At 38.8% G+C, this 20,334-nt stretch overlaps 1 protein-coding gene across 1 annotated transcript in view; it reads right to left on the bottom strand.

Annotated features, from left to right (window-relative positions):
* Positions 1 to 20,334, bottom strand: part of SCGN (secretagogin, EF-hand calcium binding protein) — a 66,343-nt gene that overhangs the window by 33,036 nt on the left and 12,973 nt on the right. The window contains exon 3 of the mRNA XM_036742360.1: positions 12,717 to 12,809. Coding sequence (XP_036598255.1) covers positions 12,717 to 12,809 — 93 coding nt within the window. The remainder of the gene's footprint in view (positions 1 to 12,716; positions 12,810 to 20,334) is intronic.

The raw sequence follows: 20,334 nt of genomic DNA, 5'->3' as shown, positions 1-20,334 counted from the left end.
ATATCGCAACTTGTTCACATTCTTGCTTTTTCTTTCCTCATGTACCTCCTCAGACCAACTGAAACTTGGATTCTTCCTAAGGACACCACATTTATGATATTATGATATCTCCTCATCCTCTTCTGTACTGGCTATGACTTCTCTCATGAACCAGGAAAAAGTTTCTGCATACTCATTGTTCTCTGTTGACAGTTCCAGATCCTTGTTTTTCCACCAGTGAGTTCCAAACCTGAATGTTACCATCACTCATAACTTCCATTTCTAAGATCTTCAGCTCTGAAATTTTCCTCTTTGATCACTTCCTGTCAACTTCCTTCCTTTGTCTTCTATGAAACTGCTTTCTCCTGGTTCCCTCCTAGCTGGCTAAGAGATCCTTCTAGATCACCATTACAAAGAGAAATGCTAAGTATAGTGTCTTCCAAGGCTCTATTCTAGGTTCCCTTCTCTTCTTTCTCTACATTCTCTCCTTTAGAGATTTTATCTATTTTCATGACATCAGTTATCATCTTAATGCAGACAACCTCCAAATCATCCAAAGAAGCTCTAATCTTGTCCCAGAGCTCCAGACGTGAATTTCCAATGGCTTCTTGAACATTGGACAGCTAGATGGCAGAGTAGATAGAATATGGGACTTGGAGTTAAGAAAACTTGAGTACTAATCCTGTGTCAGACACATGTTATCTATGTGACCTTGGCAAGCCACCTAACCTTTTCAGCCTCAGCCTCCTCATCTATAAACTGAGAATAATAACAACACCTATGTTATAGAGTTGTGACAACTAAATGAGATAATAATATACATAAAGCACTTTGTGAATTTTAAAATGCCATGTAAAAGTTAGCTACTATTACTATACTTATCTTCACCTAGTTGGTTTATTGAAACTTTATCTCAACCAGGATTGAGCTCATCATTTTTTTTCCTTTAAAATGTACCCTTCTAAAAAATAAGTACCCTCCTAACTTTCTTGTTTACATTTTAAAAATTGGAAATGTGATAACCATTAACAAAAATAAAGAATAAAGCAATAAATTTCAAATGATTTGTCTACACACATATGTAGTACTATAAGGATCTGTAGTTTTATCAGCATGCATATTGTTTACGGATGCAAAGCAGTGTGTCTTTTTAACTTGGTAGATGGTCTTTTAGTATGAATGTGGCTAAAAATGAATCACTGTTTGGCCTTCGAGCCTTTCTGCATTTGGCTAAGGTGTTTCTTGAAAATACTGGTTAATAATAAATCATTTACAGTTTGGTAGATCCTGCCAAAATCAATACTAGCTTAGCACAACCTGTCAGAACCTAAGGTTTCCTCTGTAATTTGATGAGAATCAAAATAGGATTTGATGAAAGATGTTATATACTAATATTATTATATAGATTATCCCAATATATACTAATATTATAGATATATAACTTTAACAATGATAGCTTCACATGAAGGATAGAGATCTGACCTAAGGCCAAGGAGACCTAGATACAAGTCAAGAAGTATATGCTTCTGACACATACTGGCTGGATGATCCTAGACAAGTTATTTAACTTCTCAGTGCCCCCGGCAACTCTCTAAGACCATAAATGGCAGAACAGCTGTAGATTTTTATTGGTAGGGGGAGTTTCCCTTCTAGGAGTTAGTTCCTGAAATTATACATCCTAGCCAAAGGCAAAGAACAAAAACAACAAGATAACATCTTATTTACCAGGAGAACATGATCTATAAAGAATCCCTCTTCCATTTAGACTCTGTGTTAGACATTCTCCACTATAGCAGAGTGGATAGAGTACTGGACCTGGAGTCAGGCAGATTCATCTTCCTGAGTTCAAATACGGCCTCAGACACTTAATATTTGTATGACCTTGTTTGCCTCAGTTTCCTCATCCGTGAAATGAGCCAGAGAAGGAAACGGCAAAGCACTCCAGTATGTTTCCCAAGAAAACCCACAATAGGATCATGGAGAGTTGAATGCAACTGAAACGGCTGAACAACACCTCTATAACTAACCTGTTGTCGGGACTTCATTAACCTTTTATTTATAAGAGTGGGGAGTATATATTTATTTCTCATGCCCCTCACTCCACACTACAGCCTTTCCAAAAGACCCACCTTTGACGAATATTCATTTCCCTGTTTTATGCTTTGTTTGACAACGATAAACAGGGGATCTCTGAGTCAAAAATTCTTTATGATTGTTTACTAAGTATCATGTATGACCTGAGTATTCACATATTAAGATGTTCTTATTTGTGGCTGACATGCTAACTATAGCATGCCTTAGAATACTTAGAAGCCAGACTTCTAAGGTCCAGAACTCCTCTAGAGAAAGCAATCATGTCAGGTAGGTGCTATTATTATCCCCATATTACAGATGAAGAAACTGAGGCAAACTAAGGTTAAATGACTTGCCTACGGTCACATAACTAGTAAGTGTCTGAGGCTGGATTTGAACTCAGGTCTCCTTGACTCCAGGCCCAATGCTCTGTCCAAGGTTCTTAGTCAAACGTTGTACTTTTAGAATGTTAAAAGTCTTGGAGTATGGCCTCTAAGACATCAAGTAGATTCTCTTTGCTAGTTCTATGAGATGACATAGACAGAAATTTCATAGGAAGAGAAGGCATGAAGAATTATAATCTGTATCTCATTAAAGGAAGTAGCCATATCAATGAGATGATAAATCCATTGACATGCATTAGATAGGGATATGTGTAAATACATGTATGAGAGAGAGGAAAGAGAGAAAGACAGAGAAATATAATCCATTTTGATTCTTTATGTAGGTGTTAGACTAGATGGCCTCTGAGGTTCCTGCCATCAATGAGATTCTTTACCTTCCCTGTTTTTCTTGGTGGCTCCATCATTCTCCAAGACTTGGACCTTTGGAGTCTTTCTTGATGTCTTCCTCTTCTTCCCATAGTCCTGTTGTTGCTAATTGTTAAGTCCCATTGATTCTGTTTATGAAACCTTTCAGAAACCAGCAAGACTCCATTTAAGGTTCACGACCTCATTACCTCTTTCCGGGACCACAATAAGTTTCTCAATAGTTCTTCCTAGCTCTAGTCTATCCCCTTTCTAATCCTTCCCTCACACCTCTGGCTGGAATTGAAGGCTTTCTATGTTATGACTCTAAACTACCTCACTAATATTATTTTATATTCTTCTCCTTCATATATTCTACGTGCCAGCCCAACCAAGCTGCCTACTGTTTCTTTGTGTCTATTATGTCTGACATCTTGAACAAGTCCTTCCTCTCCCTAATTAGAAACTTTCTCATCTATTAACATCTAAATCAAGTGCCAATATTTCCATGAAGTACTTTTATAACTACAGGCAGCTACATGGCAGAGTGGATAGAGTACTGGACGGGGAGTCAGGCAGATTCAGATCAGACACTTAATATTTGTATGATCTTGTTTGCCTCAGTTTCCTCATCCATGAAATGAGCCAGAGAAGGAAATGGCAAAGCACTCCAGTATGTTTCCCAAGAAAACCCACAATAGGATCATGGAGTTGAATGCAACTGAAACGGCTGAACGACACCTCTATAACTAACCTGTTGTCAGGACTTCATTAACCTTTTATTTATAAGAGTGGGGAGTATATATTTATTTCTCATGCCCCTCATTCCACACTACAGCCTTTCCAAAAGACCCACCTGATAACAGCACCCCACTGCCTTCATCCTGGGGGAGGATAATCGCTTTAACATTGAAGTAAACCCTACCTGAGGGCATGTATCTCAAACAGGCCTCCTATCCTTCTAAAATTAGCCTGGCCCCAGGACTCCATCAACACCTTGACCATCAAACAGGTCCAGGGACTGGACATCTCTGCTACAACACGTAAACCTTTCCATACGTACTTTCCATCTCTTTTTCAGGGAAGCCTAATCAAATCAGAATTACATATGTTACCTGTGAGAGACATGGCAATCCACTACTCTATTGTTCCAGTCAGTAATCTTGAGCTTCTGACTTGGAGGCTGGCTAGATCAGTTAGCTTCTCTTCTCTGGCCACTATTCCCTGCTCTTTCAGAGCTATCCATGATCCATCTCTCCTCTGTTCCTATCTCACTCTTTCCTACCTTCCATTGTGGAATCCCTATCCTATTGTTAACAAAATGCTCTTCCTAGTAGACCTGGACCATCCCCCAAGAAATTACCTCATCTCTATGTATTTCGTATACTTTTAAGTTTGCATACATCTTCTCCAAAAGAATGTAAGTTTCTTGATAGTTGTTGCCGTTTCTCTTTGTATTTGTAACCATATAACATAGCACAGCGCCTGGTACATAGTGGGCATTTAAATGCTTATTGAATTAAATTTCTAATCTCTATAGCTAACAGGGATTCTACCTTGGCTTTCTCAGAATACTCTTTGGATTGCTAATATGGCCTTGTAGTTTTCCTACTTGAATTACAGTTAATTGTGTACTTGTTTCACTCCCTTATACATTACTCAAGGACAGGGTTTATACTGTATTTCATTTTTGTATCCCTAGGGCCTACCACAGTGCCTCAAACTTAATAAGTATTTGCTATTTATTTTGTTTATTGAACAAGTCCCACTGATAAATTTGAGGTTATATTTTCTACCAGTATAAAATACTAATATCACACTTCACCATTCACATTTTATAATTGAAGAATGACAGGACTGGGCAGGGTATATTGGTCTGCCCAAGGTCGCACAGCAACATCATATGGGATTAGAAATCCTTCTGCTTTATAAAACACTGTTTCTTCTAATATGGAATGGCTTTTATAAGTAAGCTCTTTTGGGGAGCAGGCTGAGACAGCCAATTACTGTAGAATTCAATGAACCAGGTCTTTAGAACATAACCCACTATCAATCTGAGCTAATGGAAGTGGGGGGCACGGAGAGGCAGGGGAAGCCAGGATATGTGAAATATCGGTTATTTCCCTATTGTACCTTTAACAAATGACAAAACAGATCCATCTGCTTATCATCCTTGACTTTTTCTTTCTCTTTTCATTCCCTGGCATGCATAGGAGATTTGCAGCTTCATGTACAATCATCTTTTTTATTGTACTATTTTATGGAAATGCTTATTTCATTCAATAAATTAAAAATAAAATAAATGGAAAAGAGAAGTGACCAACCTATGGATGGAAAGCTGGACAGAGGGTAGAAAAAACTCCTTGAACTGTGGAATCTGAAGCACTTTATAAATATATGGTTTGATGTATTCCCGAGTTACCTTCTCCAATTTGCCTTGTTTTCTTTCTGGTTTTCATTCTAATGATTTCCTTCGTGATTTTTTTTGTTCTTCTTTCTTCAGGTTTTTTTTTTTGTTTTATTTTGTTACTCTTTTCATTTCAACTGACAAGTTACCTGTACCTGCTTCATAGGGTTTACCCTGGGAAGGCCCTCTGAATGCCTCTCATTTTCTAAAGGGGTACAGGATTCTCTTGACAAGGTTAATTTCTTGCTGAGGTTTATTCCTCAGGGATGAGGTCTTTGTATTTACATTGACATTTCTGATAGGGTATGAATTCACTGCTCAGCCACAGTCATCTAAGAGGCTACATGATTTCCTGGGAGGGCTGGAGGGTAGCCTTACAAGCACCAAGGCTTAATTTCCAAGGAATCCAATGAGTCCTTGTGAGCAGCCATTTTCCAGCTTTCTTAAGTTCCCTCCTTTTGTCTCTGCTCTCCCTTTTAAAGGCCAAGTTCAAGAGTATAGCCTGCTCTTGAAGTCCACATGAAGTGGTTACTAATCAATTCCTTTCAAGTGGGACTTACCAGGATTCTCCTGGGCACGCCCTTTACTCTGGTGATCCATCACTTCTCATCTTAATGAAGGAACCTAGGTTCCTTCCCTGATCTTCCCCCCTTTCTCCCTTTCTCCATCCTCCCCCCTCCAACTTAGGATAAACTCAATTCCAGATGCAACAAGAAGCAATAGGGGGTGGGAAAGGCAGTAGAAATTATTTGTGAATAACTCAGGGTTTAACTTGTCCACTAACAACAGTCCTTTAACACCCTCTCTCCACTGCAGCTGGGAAGCATTGGAATTTAGTGACTCACCAAAGGAGCCCTGGGCCCCTAGAGCCAGCTGCCATGACAATCAAATAGACCAAGAGGATCCTAGGGCTAAATGAGATGGCTAATGCATCTGCAGAGCAAAGCAAGGGCTTCTTCCTAACCAGCAGGGACCTAATGGAAAATATTTCTGGTCTTCCTATCAAAAAGGTGGCTGAGGTTATATATTGCCAGAATTGCCCTTTGGATGGGGGTGAGGAGGGGAAGGATAACTTGCTTCTATTTTACAAATAATCTTGACAGAAAAATCACATGTTAATCAGCAAAAAAAAATCCGCCAACCCCCAGAATTGACTAAGTATTTACTATGTATAGTCAAAGCTATGTTTTTTTTGCAGCAGCAATGTATGGATGTAGGACTATAAGGAAAGCTGAGCACTGCAGAATCAATACTTTCAAACTGTGGTGCTGTAGAAGACTTCTGAGAATCCCTTGGACTTCCAGGAGATCAAATCAGTCAATACTTAAAGAAATTAATTCAGACTATTCACTGGAAGATAAATACTGAAGCTGAAGCTTAAATACTTTGGCCACATATTGAGAAGGCAGGACTCATTGGAAAAGACCCTGATGTTGGGAAAGATTGAAGGCAAAAGGAAAAGGGGCTGGCAGAGGATGAGATGGATAGATAGTATCATGGAAGCAATGAACATGAGCTTGGACAGACTTTGGGAGACAGTGGAGGGTAGAATGACCTGGCATGCTATGGCCCATGGGGTCACAAAAAGTCAGACACGACTCAACAACAATAACAGCAACAACATGTTCCAAACACTTTTCTAAGCAGCGGGGATAGAAGTGAAATGAAGGAAGCATTCCCTGCTCACGAGGAGCTTCCATGCTAGGGCAGCTGCCCACTGATGAAGAGATGCCTTAAAATCAGCGGACCTCACTAGATGACTCTCTTTGTCTGTGTGACTTTGGGCAAAGTACTTCCCATCTCTGGGCCTTAGCTTCCTAGGCTGTGATGGAGTTGGATTAAATGAGTATTTAAATCCTTTCCATTTCTGACACTGTAGTTCAAAGTGATGCTTGTGTGTTTTTATTCTATGTTTCTTCAATGGAGCAATGACTTTTTTTTTGCCATTTTGGAGGGGTGAAGGCAGGGCAATTGGGGTTAAGAGACTTGCCCAAGGTCACATAGCTAGTAAGTGTGTCAAGTGTCTGAGGCCAGATTTGAACTCAGGTCCTCCTGATTCCAGGGCCAGTGCTCTACTCACTGCGCCACTTAGCTGCCACCTAGCTGCCCCCACCCCCATCCCTACCCTGCAATGACTTTTTTTTTTTACTGAATGAATGCATACCCTCACAGCCAACAGAGATTACAACCCTCCCACACCTCCTCATCTTGTGTTTCTTAGCCAGGTTTTTCTGTAAACTCTCCACAGAGGTTCAATCTACCCAACATAATGGTGACCTTCTTATAATTCTTTTGTTATCTTCACAGTACCACTGCTGCCATTCAGTCTATGATTCCATTTTCTCTCATCACCTTTGTGTGACTGTTTTACCTTCTTTTCCATTCACACACATCCTCCACAATATCTTTCAAACCATTTCTCGTGTAGCATGTTTCCATCCTCTGATAGGATAAATGAAATTCTTAAAATAACCAGGACCATCCACTGGGCACAAATAAATTCAGACATCTTGCTTCTTCTTGGAACACTGTTTGTACATTTAACCCACACCACTTAGCAGTTCTTGGTGAAGAAAGGCTCAGCCATGGAAAGACAGGAACAATGGATGCGTTCTCCTCATGATGGATCCTTGTCTACTTTTATCTATGCTCTTTGAAAATTGATAGAACCAGAAATGGAGGCCGTAGATGAAGTCCTAAGTAGTTCAAAATACACTAATCCCCTGCCTCCAGATCCTGGAATGGTAGTGAAAGCTCCTCTGAAGTCTCCTTTCAGAGGTCAGAGGTTCTTCAGGTACAGGGAGCCTTGGTCCTACTGACAGGATTAGCTCTTTTTCAGAATCATTTCCTAACAAGGATGATCAATTTTTCTCTCTATGTGAAGGAAAGTGGAAGCTAGTTACGTTCCTGTCCAATTGCTCCGGTTGAAGAACTAGAAACAAAACAGATGCTTATTAATTGGGAAATGACTAAACAAATTGGGGGGACATGATGAGTATGAAGACCACAGAGAGGCGTGGGAAGATTTATGTGAAATATACAAAGTGAAACAACTAGAACCAGGAAAATAATACCCAATGATTATAACAATAAGGATTTTGTTATTGATGAGTCATTTGAGTCACGTCCGACTCTTTGTGACCCCATTTGGGGTTTTCTTGGCAAAGTTATTGGAATGGTTTGCCCTTTCCTTCTCCAGCTTATTTTACAGGTAGGGAAACTGAGGCAAAGAGGGTTAAATAACTTGCCCAGGGTCACACAGCTAGTAAGTGTCTGAGACCAGATTTGAATTCAGGTCTTCCTGACTCCAGGCTCAGCACTCTAACCACTGCACCACGTAATGATAGCTGGCATTTATGTAGTACTCTCAGATCTGCAAAGTGCTTTATGAATATTTATCTCATTTTATCCTCATAACAACCCCCCGGGAGGTTAGTGCTATTATAATCCCCATTTGACAGATTAGGAAACTGAGGTAGGTTAAATGAAGTTTAATGACTTGCCCAGGGTCACACAGCTAGTTCGTATTTGAGGTTGGATTTGAACTCAGGTCTTCCTGATTCTAGAGCCAGTGCTCTAGCCACAGGGTTATCTAGGTGCCAGCTTAAGTGGAAAGAATAACAACAAACAAACAAATTCAGTTATAATGACCAAACCTGGCTCCAAAGAAGAAATATGAGAACGCACTTCCCTGTCTTCTTTTCAGAGGTGGGGGACCATGAGTATGATACGCTACAAAACAATGTCAGACTTGGTTAATGTGTTGTTTTGCCTCTTTTTTTCATTCTTTATTATAATGGCTTCTGGCCATGGATATAGGAAAGATGCTAATAAAATTTTAATTTAAAAACTCCTCAGTTGTTTTTTTTATCTGTAAATTGGAAATGATAATAGCATAAACATCGCAGGACTGTGACGAGGCTCAGATGAGCTCACAGGATTGCACAACTAGAGTCAGATGGAATGTCGGAGGCTACCATCCAACTCTTTCATTTTACAGATGAAAAAACTGAGGCCTGGAGAAGGTAAGTGACTTTCTCAAAGTGACCCAAGTCTCAGAGGTAAGATAGCTGATGTCAAGGGCTTTCCAGACCTAAAAGCTGTTCTTAATTAGCTGTCTTCTTAATTAGCCTTTCTTAAGCTGCTTTGAAAGACTTAACTCTGGTCAACAAATCACCAAATGTGACTCTAGAGACTGATAGGGAAACAATTCATCTTCTGATAAAGAGGTGACAGACTCAGTGTGCAGAATAAGACACTTCTGGAAACGGCAAAGGGTGATTCTTTTTGTTTTGTTTTTGCTTAACTGGGCTTATTTGTTACAAGGATTATATTTTCTTTTTATTTGGGAAGGATATTTGAAGAGGGGAATGGAGCTAGAGTTTTGAGTTGCCTGCAAAAAAGAAGAAAAGAAAGAAAAGGTGGTCATGGAAGTATTTTTAAAATGCATAGAAGAGAATAGCAATAAATTCAGAAGGAAACACAGACAAGCAGGACAGTTTTGAAAGTAATATAGAATTGATTATATACTTCAAAAAAAGCAAGCTGTGTGTCATAGAAATTCATGTTTTCGTATATTATCCTTTTTTATGTTTATGGAAATGTTTGTTTGGCAGTTAATTAAATTGAAAAATTAAAAAGTCAAATCTGAAATGAGCATTAGCTCATTTGTATTGGGCTGCAAAACCTGCTGCCTCTATTGACTTCCCCAGGACCTGACCTCCGCTGTTACATGATGACAATGGCATTCTTTCTAAAAACAAAAATTCAAGTTCTGGCAGATGTTATTCAGGGTCGTCCCCCGAACAACTGTTTGTGAAGAGAAACTACTATTTTTTTCCCTTAGAGCTCTGACATGGGGCGGGGGTGGGGGGTGGGGCAGAAAATTAGGTTAAGTGGAACTTCACACCCCCACCCCCATACTCATCCCTTCTCGGCTGCTGATCTCTCCTTGTTAGACATTCTTGTAACTGTAGAGGGAGAGGCTTTTCAATGGTAGGTAAGATGCTGGGAATTAAGTGTTATGACTATCACTATTACCAATTAACATCGACAGCACTTACTGAATACCTACTGTCTTAGACCACACGAGATCCCTGGAACTTACTCCAAGGAGATCTCAGTCTACTAAAGGGATAAGATACCCACCTAGGTAGCAAGGGTTGGGGCAGGGGAAATCTGTTTTACAACAACATTTCACAGAACAGGTACAAAAAACAGGAGAGTAGGGGCTGACTTCAGCATTTTGGAATATTGGTGTTTAAAAAAAAAAAGTCTTCCTATCATTATTTCTTTTTTTTTTTTTTTAAAGGAGAGTCATTATTTTGCCACTTTGCCGCTGTTCTCCCAGGAAAGGGAATAGTTTTTAAGAGCTATAGGAGACTAGATGTACAGTAGGATTATTTTGTACACTAAGTGAGTACTAAAATGACAAATGAAGTTATCTTATCAAGCTTTGTGCCCCTAGGCAGGATGACCTAACTGTTCAAAACAGATGTTGTCTGCCCTGTTCTTAAAAATCTTCAGGGATGGAGCATTTCCAGCCTTCACTGGTTGGAAGATTTAATTGTAAAGAAAGTTCTTTATTATGTTTAACTTTAGGCTGACCAGAACATTGTAAAGAGGATAACATGTGAAAACATGAATTTCTGTTACACACAGCTTGCTTTTTTTTAAAAGTATATAATCAATTCTATATTACTTTCAAAACTGTCCTGCTTGTTTGTGTTTCCTTCTGAATTTATTGCTATTCTCTTCTATGCATTTTAAAAATACTTCCATGACCACCTTTTCTTTCTTTACTTCTTTTTTGCAGGCAACTCAAAACACTAGCTCCATTCCCCTCTTCAAATATCCTTCCCAAATAAAAAGAAAATATAATCCTTGCAACAAATAAACCTAGTTGAGCAAAAAAACAAACAAACAAACTGTATGGTGTAGTATAGACAAATGTGGTGTGTAATGGGACAGATAGCTGATATCTCATTCCAGAGTAGCCATGAAAGCTGGAAAGGTCCAATGACTTCTTCCATTGATTTCATTGTAACACCATTTTATTTCCCTATCTCCATATTTCCAGATTTCCACTCCCCATTGGGTACATCTAAGAATCCACTGGTGTGAAATCTTGAACAAAACAAATTCCTCCTTGGGAAGGTGGTATGTAAAGGAAAAAGGGAACCTCTAAATAAGTGGAGGGCAACAAATTTCCTCGATGTAAACTATGATTTCTTTCTTGAGCTCTCTTTGCACTTTAGAATTTAAAAAACTTGAGCTAGAAGGAACTTCAGAGATAATCTTGTCCAATTTTTTTTGTTTTACAGATGAGGAAAGTGGGTCCCCAGAAAAGTCAAATCATTCACCTCTGTAGATACTCTTTTGTGTTGCTGCTACGTGGCACAGTGGATAGAGTGCTGGCTCTAGAGTCAGGAAGATCTGAGTTCAAATTCAGCCTTGGGGTAGTAAGTCACTTAAACTCTGTCTGCCTCAGTTTTTTCAACTGTGAAATGTGTATAATAATAGCACCTACCTCTTAGGGTTGTTACGAAGATCAAACAAGATTGCATTTGTAAAGCCACTTAGCACAGGGCCTGACATAGAGTAGATGGTTAATAAAGGCTTATTCCTTTTTCTTCCTTTACTTATCTGTGTACATATTGCCCCACAGTAGTATGTAAGTTCCTCGAGAGCAGGGTCTATTTCCTTTTGTTATTATATCCCCAGGGCTAGGCACAGTGTCTGATAAGTACTTAAATGTTTGTGGAATTAAATAGCACAAGTTTCTATGTTTGACTAATGATGGAGACAGACTTAGACCCCTGGTCTCTTGACTTTAGATCTAGTGCTTTTTCTAGTATCCGTACTACTAATAGCCCATATCCAGGTCCATAGAGCACTTTCCTCATGACAGACTCTATGAGCTTGTTATTCAAAGTATTCTTATCCGGGTTCTACAGACAAAGCTGTGGTTTAAAGAATTTCAGTGATTTGGCCTTGCTCACACTAGTAAGTACCACAGCCAAGATGAAAAATCAGGTCTCCATGTTCACCATGGAGACTACTTCCCTAGCCTATTTCTCCTTTTAAGAGAAAATTATTACATACACAGAAAGATTCACACATATACAGACACCCATACATAGAGCAACCTCACACACATATGCACATGTACAAGTATGTGCTTTTTATTGTTCAATTATTTCAGTTGTGTCTGACTGTGACTCCATTTGGAGTTTTCTTGGCAAAGATATTGCAGCGGTTTGCCATTTCCTTCTTCAGCTCATTTTACAGATGAGGAAACTGAGGCAAACAGGATTTTGAGACTTGCCCAGCATCACACAGCTAGTACGTATCTGAGGCCAGACTGGAACTCAATGAGCTGAATCTTCCTGTCTCTAGTCCCAGCACTCTATCCACTGCATCACCTAAACACACACATACATGTTGCATACACATGCTTATGCATATACACATACAAACACCCACACTCACACATAATGTCTGGAAGGTACCTCTTGTATCTGCAGGTGGCCATCTTCAGAGATGCCACAGGCAGCCAGGAAACGTTTTTTCACCTCTTGAAGTTTCTCTTCTGCTACAGCTTCCTGCATGAAGTCAAAGGCACGTGTTAAAAAAAAATCACTGGGATCTCAGAACATGTAAGCCAGTGACTTGCTCAAAGTCACACAGTCAGTAAGTAGCAGATTCAGGATTTGGAGCCAAGATCTCTGACTCCAAAACCTGATGCTCTTTACACTAGTCCTCATTTGGAGTGTATGTAAGTTAATATTAACTAGTGGTACCTACAAGGGAGAAGCACGTACAGTTAACTATTCATTGTTCGTTTCAATGTATTTGCTCAGGTAATTCAAGCCAGTGGTTGATTCTAAAATAATAATAGGTATTAGAATAATTATATTAATTATTAGAATATTTATACAAAGCACATTTGTGTAGCACTTTGGGAATTACAAAGCATTTCCAGATGCATCATTTCACTTGATTCTCATAATAATCCTTTAGAATAATAATTATTATTGCTATTTTTAGATAAAAGCAGAATCTGTCATAACTTTTGTACATAGGTGCTTCATAAGTGTTTTCTGAGTAAGGAAAATACCTCATCCAGTCACAGGTTCTCACCTCTACTGCCGCCGCTATAGCCCCATGACCTCTCACTTGTAAGTGAGGTAGGTGGAGAAGGGTAGCCCCAACAAGTTGAGAAGACACTGTTAGTGACTGTTAGCATGAAAGGGAATGTTGCTTAGAGAATGTGCATCATGGACAATTCATCCTTAGGTAATTAGCAATTGACACTAGAAGGATTTTATGGGCTTTGACCCCAGTAGAAGTCAAGGTTCAAGATTTTGTTCTCTTAAAAATGTTTTATTGATGCTTCATAAAAATCACTGTCATTTCCCAATGCTCTCGCCTCCCATTAGAACACTCCTTTTTTTCCCAACAAAGCTGTATATTTAAGTATGTAGCTAGATGACTTGGTTGGATAGAGCATTGGACCTCGAGTTGGGAAGACCTGAGTTCAAATCCTACAGGTGACACTGACTAGCTGTGTGACCCTGGGCAAGTAACTTAACCTCTGTTTGCCTTAATCCGCTAGTGAAGGAAAGGGCAAACCACTCCAGTATCTTTGCCAATAAAACCTCATGGACATTATTGGTATGCTACGATCAACAGGGTCATGAAGAGTCAGACACAACTGAATAAATATTTGAGCAAAATGAATCTGCTTTTGTTTGTTCTGGTATTTGAAATCCCTAACAACCAGATTGGAGCCTATCCTCCCTGGCTGATGACATATTATTCTTGCTCACTTCCTTTCCATCCCAGCCAACCTTACCTGTTTGATATTCCATTGCTTACCTCTATATTATCCCTGGTGCTGGGAATTTTCCCCTTCTTTGCCTCAAACTTTCTGAGTCCTTCAAGTTTAAACTCCGGGTGCTCTATTGTAACAGAAACTTTTCCTGATTTTCTACCTGTTAGTAATCCCTCCCTGAAAAATTACTTTGTATTCATTTTATATACATATACTACTGGGCAGATTTTAGAACCTGCTGGTCATGTAATATATGATTCTACCATATTGAATACTAGGCATTTAAATTATTCCTGAGTCTTGGTTAGCTGGTCTAGGCAGTTAAATTCTATAGTTGATGGGGTGTTGGACTCAGACTCAGGTAGACCTGAGTTCAAATTCTACCCCAGAAATTTACTTGCTATGAGACCCTGGGAAAGTCACTGAACTTCCTTTAGCTTTAGGATCTTCATCTATGAAATGGTGATAATAATAACATTTACTTCACAGGGTTTTTGTGAGGATCAAATGAGATATCATATGTAAAGCACTTTGCAAACCTTTGAAAGCTATTCTTATCTGTCACACTAATAAAATATTCTATTTTTTAACCAGAACCAAATAGTTCTGATAATTGCTGATTTGTGATATCATTTCATATCTGCTGAACTAATCCCTCTTCATTCCTATTTTTTCATGATTTTCCTTTGAGACCTTTGAACTTTAGGTCCTTCCAGTGAATTTTCTTATTAGTTTATCTAGTTCTATAAAATTGCCCTTGGTAGTTTGATTAGCAGGTCACTAAATATGCAAAATAAGCATCATAATTTTTATTATTTTTTTAATTTATATTGGTGTAGCCCAACTGTGAACAATGAATACTTTTCTAATTATTTAAGTCTTTCTTATTTCTACGCACAATATGTTGAAGTTGTATTCCCATAAGTCCTAAATGTGTCTTTATAGGTCAGCTCTCAGATTTTTTTGCACATTTTGTAGTTACATGCAGCAGAATTTATTTATCTATCTCTTCTTGCTAGATTTTATTAGAATTTTATGAATTTGTCACATCCTTGCATTTTTACTGGAGTTATTAATTTTTTCCAATTAATTTTTGCATTGGTTCTTTAGGATTCCCTAAACAAACATCATATCATCTATAAATGATGATAATTTTGCCTTCTCTTTGGCCTGTCCTTAAGGTTTAAGATTAAAACTACAAGTGAAAAAAATATCAAAATTATTTTTTTTAAAAAACCACAGGGGAGGAAAAAATTTAGCATTAAATGTACTTTTAAAAAGTACTTGCAGTTTTCTTTCTCAAGGATATATCACCTCATGAGCCTCTTGATGCATCATGTTCTCTGGTGCTTTTTAATATTTAGCTTTCCACTTACTCATATAGATAGACCCATTTTCACCTGCCATCCCTGAATGTCATCATGACAGGTGAAGAGAGGTAGTGCCAGCCAACCAGACGTGGCTCCCTGTGGAGAAGCAGGGCTGTTCAAGGGAGCACCCAGCTGGGCAGCACTGAGAGGTTTGTCAGTATGAGGCTCTATCTGTCTAAAACATCAACCAGCAAATCCTGTTCGCTAAGCAGGTAAAGCATCCTTATAAGACTGTCAGGGCCATTTGCATTTATAACAGGAGCAGTTATGGATCCTCCAGCTGGTAAGGATTTTAGAATACTTATTTATAATAATGTTTATTAATTCTAACATTATAATATAAATATATTTGGCATATCTGCCTAGACTAGACACAGGGGGACAAAAGTACGCTGCCTTTGCCTTCCTTCTTTTCCATTCCACATAAGTAATACTCTGTTTTCTGGTGATATATACATGCCATGCTGTGGCAACATGGCAGAGTGGATAGAAAACTATCCTCAAAGCCAGGGAGGCCTGAATTCAAGCCCCAACTCTAACACATATTAACTGTATGACCCCAGGAAAGTCATGACCTCTCAGTGCTCCAAGCAACTCTCTTGGGGCTCTTAACCTGGGTGATGTCTGTGAAATTAAAAAAGAAAATTTTTAAATTACCATATTATAACATCTTGGTTTCCTTTGTAATACTATGCATTTTATCTTATGCATCTAAAAGGGGAAGAAAAAGAAAAGGGAACAAGCATTTATAGAGTGCCTACTATGTGCCAGACACCAGTAAGTGCTTTACAAATGTTATCTCATCTGCTCTTCACAACAATCTTGCAAGGCAGGTGCTGTTACTATTCTGCATTTTACAGTTGAGAAAACTGTTAAATCTAAAATCATGATCCTGAAAAGGGATCAGTATGCTTCACCAGACTGCCAAAGGGGTTCATGAAACAAAAATTGTTAAGAATGCTTACAGTCTAATGAGGTGCTGGCTGGCATTAGTAGAAGAAGTTGTTCTCCAGGAGCCCCCCACACCCAAATGAATGAAAACATAGGTCTACTCCCATCCCTGTCCCTACATATGCCACTTGGCATGGCTTTGAAATCCTCTTTAGAACAAGGTAAGAAATGTAATGACTGACTCTGAGACCATATGTATTCAAAGGGTACCTTTCAAATGGCTGCTGGGGAACATTAGTCTCCTGCAATGGATTTCACCTTTATCAATAAAAATCTTGTTTGACATTGTTTTCCTTGGTGTATTCACCATTGAATAGAGGCAGTTCACCACTGAGACATAATAAATGAAAAAGTAAGAGGATTCATGTTTATGGAAAACTTGAGCATCCCTGACCCTACTCCTATTTTAAATTCTCCATCATTCTTATTTCTTGGACTCACTTTTATTTGTTGGTACCTGAAGGTTAAACTCAGCTGATACTAAGAACTTGGGCTCAAATTTCAGATTCCTACTCCAGCCTCTTGCCTGCACAGTAAGTGGGTACTTGTTAGTTACTTGTTTAGGTGAAGCCATTTAGGCAGAATAGTCTAATAATAATCTAGGCAGACTAGATATCCTCTTTGGTATGCATATTACTCAGAAAAATCACAAATGTCCCAAACCTGGGCACAGTTTGAAAGACTGCATCTAGGAAAAAGATGTTCAAAGTTCATGGCATCCATTTGAGAAAGGCATGGGGCTCTAGAGAATCAATGTCCCAATGTGGACTCTGGCTAATGACAAGAGTATTCAATAAACATTTGTTAAGCACCTAGAGGATGCAGAACACTATATAATAAGTGCTGAGGAGAACCCAAAGTTTAGAGAAAATACAGTCATGTTTGCCTTTTCATGGCTCTCTGTGTTTGAATGTCAAATTTTCTATTGAGCTCTGGCCTTTTCATCAGCATTGCTTGAAACTCCTTTATTTCATTAAATATCCATTTTTACCTCTAAAGGATTATGCTCAGCTTTGCTGGGTAGGTTATTCTTGATTGTAATCCTAGCTCCTTTGCCTTCCTTCTGCAAGGCATCATATTCCAAGCCCTCCACTTATTTAATGTAGAAGCTGCTAAATCTTGTGTGAGCCTGACTGTGGCACCATGATATTTTAGTTGCTTCTTTCTGGATCCTTGCAATATATTTTTTTCCTTGATCTGGGAGCTCTGAAGTTTGGCCATAATATTCTTGGTAGTTTTCATTTTGGGATCTCTTTCAGGAGGTGATCAATAGATTCTTTTGATTTCTATTTTACCCTATGGACCTAAGCTGTCAAGGAAATTTTTTCATAATTTTGTGAAATATGATATATAAGCTCTTTTTTTGATCATAGCTTTCAGGGAGTATAATAATTCTTAAATTATCTCTCCTTTATCTATTTTCCAGGCAGTTATTTTTCTTAAGAGATATTTCACATTCTCTTCTATTTTTTCAATCTTTTAACTTTATTTTTTCTTGATGTCTCATGGAGTCATCAGCTTCCACTTTCTCAATTCTAATTTTTAAGGAATTTTCTTCAGTGAATTTTTGAACTTCTGTTTTTCCATTTGACCTATTATGCTTTTAAGAGGTTTTTCAGAGAATATTTGTGCCTCTTTTAAATTATCTTTTCATAATTTTCTTGCATCACTTTCATTTCTTTACCCAGTGTTTCCTCTACAACTATTATCTTTTGCTTAAACTGTTCTAGGAATTCTTGTTGGTCTTGGGCCCCATTAGCATTTTCCTTTGAGGCTTTGCTTGTAGCTGTTTTCATATTGTTGTCTTCTGTGCCACCATAGTAGCCTTTTATGGTCAAGTTCTTTTTGTCTGTTGTTGTTGTTTTGTTCATTTCCCTAACCTATTTCTTAACTTTGAACTTTATGTTAAAGTTGGGTTCTGTTCACCTGTGGGTGGGGTGGCACTGTCCCAAGCTTTAGGCTCTTTTATGCTGCTGTTTTCAGAGCTACTTCTGGGGGTCCGCAAGTTTTTGATGCTTCTAAGTGGTATGATACAGGGAGAAGTGTGGTCACAGCTTTTCTGGTCTACACTCTGGTCTTTTCCCAGGAAGGGCCCCTGCTCCCCTGTAGCTGCAAGTGCTAGTGCCCCTTTTGGCTATGGAACTGTGACCAGGTCCCCTGCTCTCTGGCAGCCACAAGTGCTAGTGCTCTTTTTGGCCTTAGAACTGCAAACAGGCCCCCTGATCCCTTGCGACTGACTATAAGCACTCCTCTTCATCCTGGAACTGCAGTGCAGAACTGCATATGGGCAACAGAGTTGCCAGTCAGTGCCAAGTGCACCCAGTGCCAATAATGGGGCCTCTGTAATTTCTTTCTGACCAGTTGTCTGCCCCCTGCCCTTTACTATCTTTTGGCTTAGAGCTCCCAAAGCTACTGGTACTGCTGCTATTGTAATCACCTCTAAGGCCCATAGCTGTTGCTGCTATGCGCACTACGGGCTAGTGCCCACCCCAGCATCGCAGACCTTTTCTGCTGACCTCCTAAATTGTCTTGGCTAGAAAAGTATTTCATCCTGACCTTTTGTTGGCTCTGCTGCTCCAAAACTTGATTTAAAGAGTTATTTTAAAGTTGTTTGGAAGGAAATGTTGGGAGACTTCAGCTAAGTTGTTGCCTGTACTCCATCATCTTGGCCCTACCCCACTGAAGCATTTTTCAAAATGAGTTCTTATCTATATTTATCTAGAACAAGGACAGTTTTGAATAGTTTGAGGGCGATCTAAAAATACACATTTTGTGTGTTTGTATTTTTGCAATTGTAAATATATACTAGGTTGTAAGTTCTTTGAAGGCAGGGATTATATCACTTTTCATCCTTGTTTCTTTCCAGTCCTAAGTATAGTAAACGGCCTACAGTGAAAACTTAATAAATATTTGCTTCACCCATGTTGCCCACCAACATATAATTACCATTGTTCAGTTGCTCCATTCCAGTTAAATGTTTTGAAAGTGCTCATCATTTTCATCAGGAAGCAGAAATGGGTACATTGACTTATTCAATGGTGGATACAGTGAATAGACCACTGGCTCTGTTGCCAGGAAGATCTGGGTTCAAATCTAGCCTCAGCTGTGTGAGGCTTACTAGGTCTCTGATCCTGAGCAAATCGCTTCAACTCTGTGCTTCACTTTCATCACCCGAAAAATGAGGCTAATGACAGCACTTCTCTCCCAAGATGATTGTGAGGATTGGATGAGATAATATTAGTACGGCACTTTGTAAACCTTAAAGAGTTGTAGAAGTGCGAGTTGTTGTGATACCACGTACTATGTGCAAGCCTAGGAATACAGACAAAACTGAAACCACTCTGGGCCTCAAAGAGTTTTCATTCTATTGGGGAAGCTAAGGAAATAGTGGTGGCTCAGAAGAGTGGATTGTCACACATTTAGTGTAAACACTTACATCTCAGAAGTCAGCAAATGTTAGAAATCAGGGCTTGATTTTCAAAAATTGTTTAGACTTAAGAAAATGAGAGAGAAAATGGTCATAATAATGCAAATTAACTTTAAAAGTGTGTATTTGGTTACAATTTTTTTTCCTGGAAAGCTGGCTGTTAAACATTTGCCCACACATCCCTGGATGCAGTGTGTGTGTGTATAAATATGTATATATGCATATACACACATATATGCATGTGTATATATGTATATGCATATACGTATCTATATATGTAGATATGTATGTACATGTAAACACATACAACGTATGTGTATATACATACACAATTCATATATACATGCATATTTGTATGTGTATATATGTGTGTATATACATGTCTATATGTATATATATATATCTCTCTCTCTGTCTATCTATATAGTAATTTTGGAAGACATTGAGCATTAAACTTGGGTAAGGCAGGGGCAGAGGCAGAGAAGAGGATATAAGAAAAGGTTTCTATAGGAGATGGCACCTGAGCTAAGCCTGGGTAAAAGTCA

Source organism: Trichosurus vulpecula, chromosome 1, assembly GCF_011100635.1.
Source record: "Trichosurus vulpecula isolate mTriVul1 chromosome 1, mTriVul1.pri, whole genome shotgun sequence".
Lineage (NCBI taxonomy): Eukaryota > Metazoa > Chordata > Mammalia > Diprotodontia > Phalangeridae > Trichosurus > Trichosurus vulpecula.
This window is presented reverse-complemented; position numbering and strand designations above follow the sequence as displayed.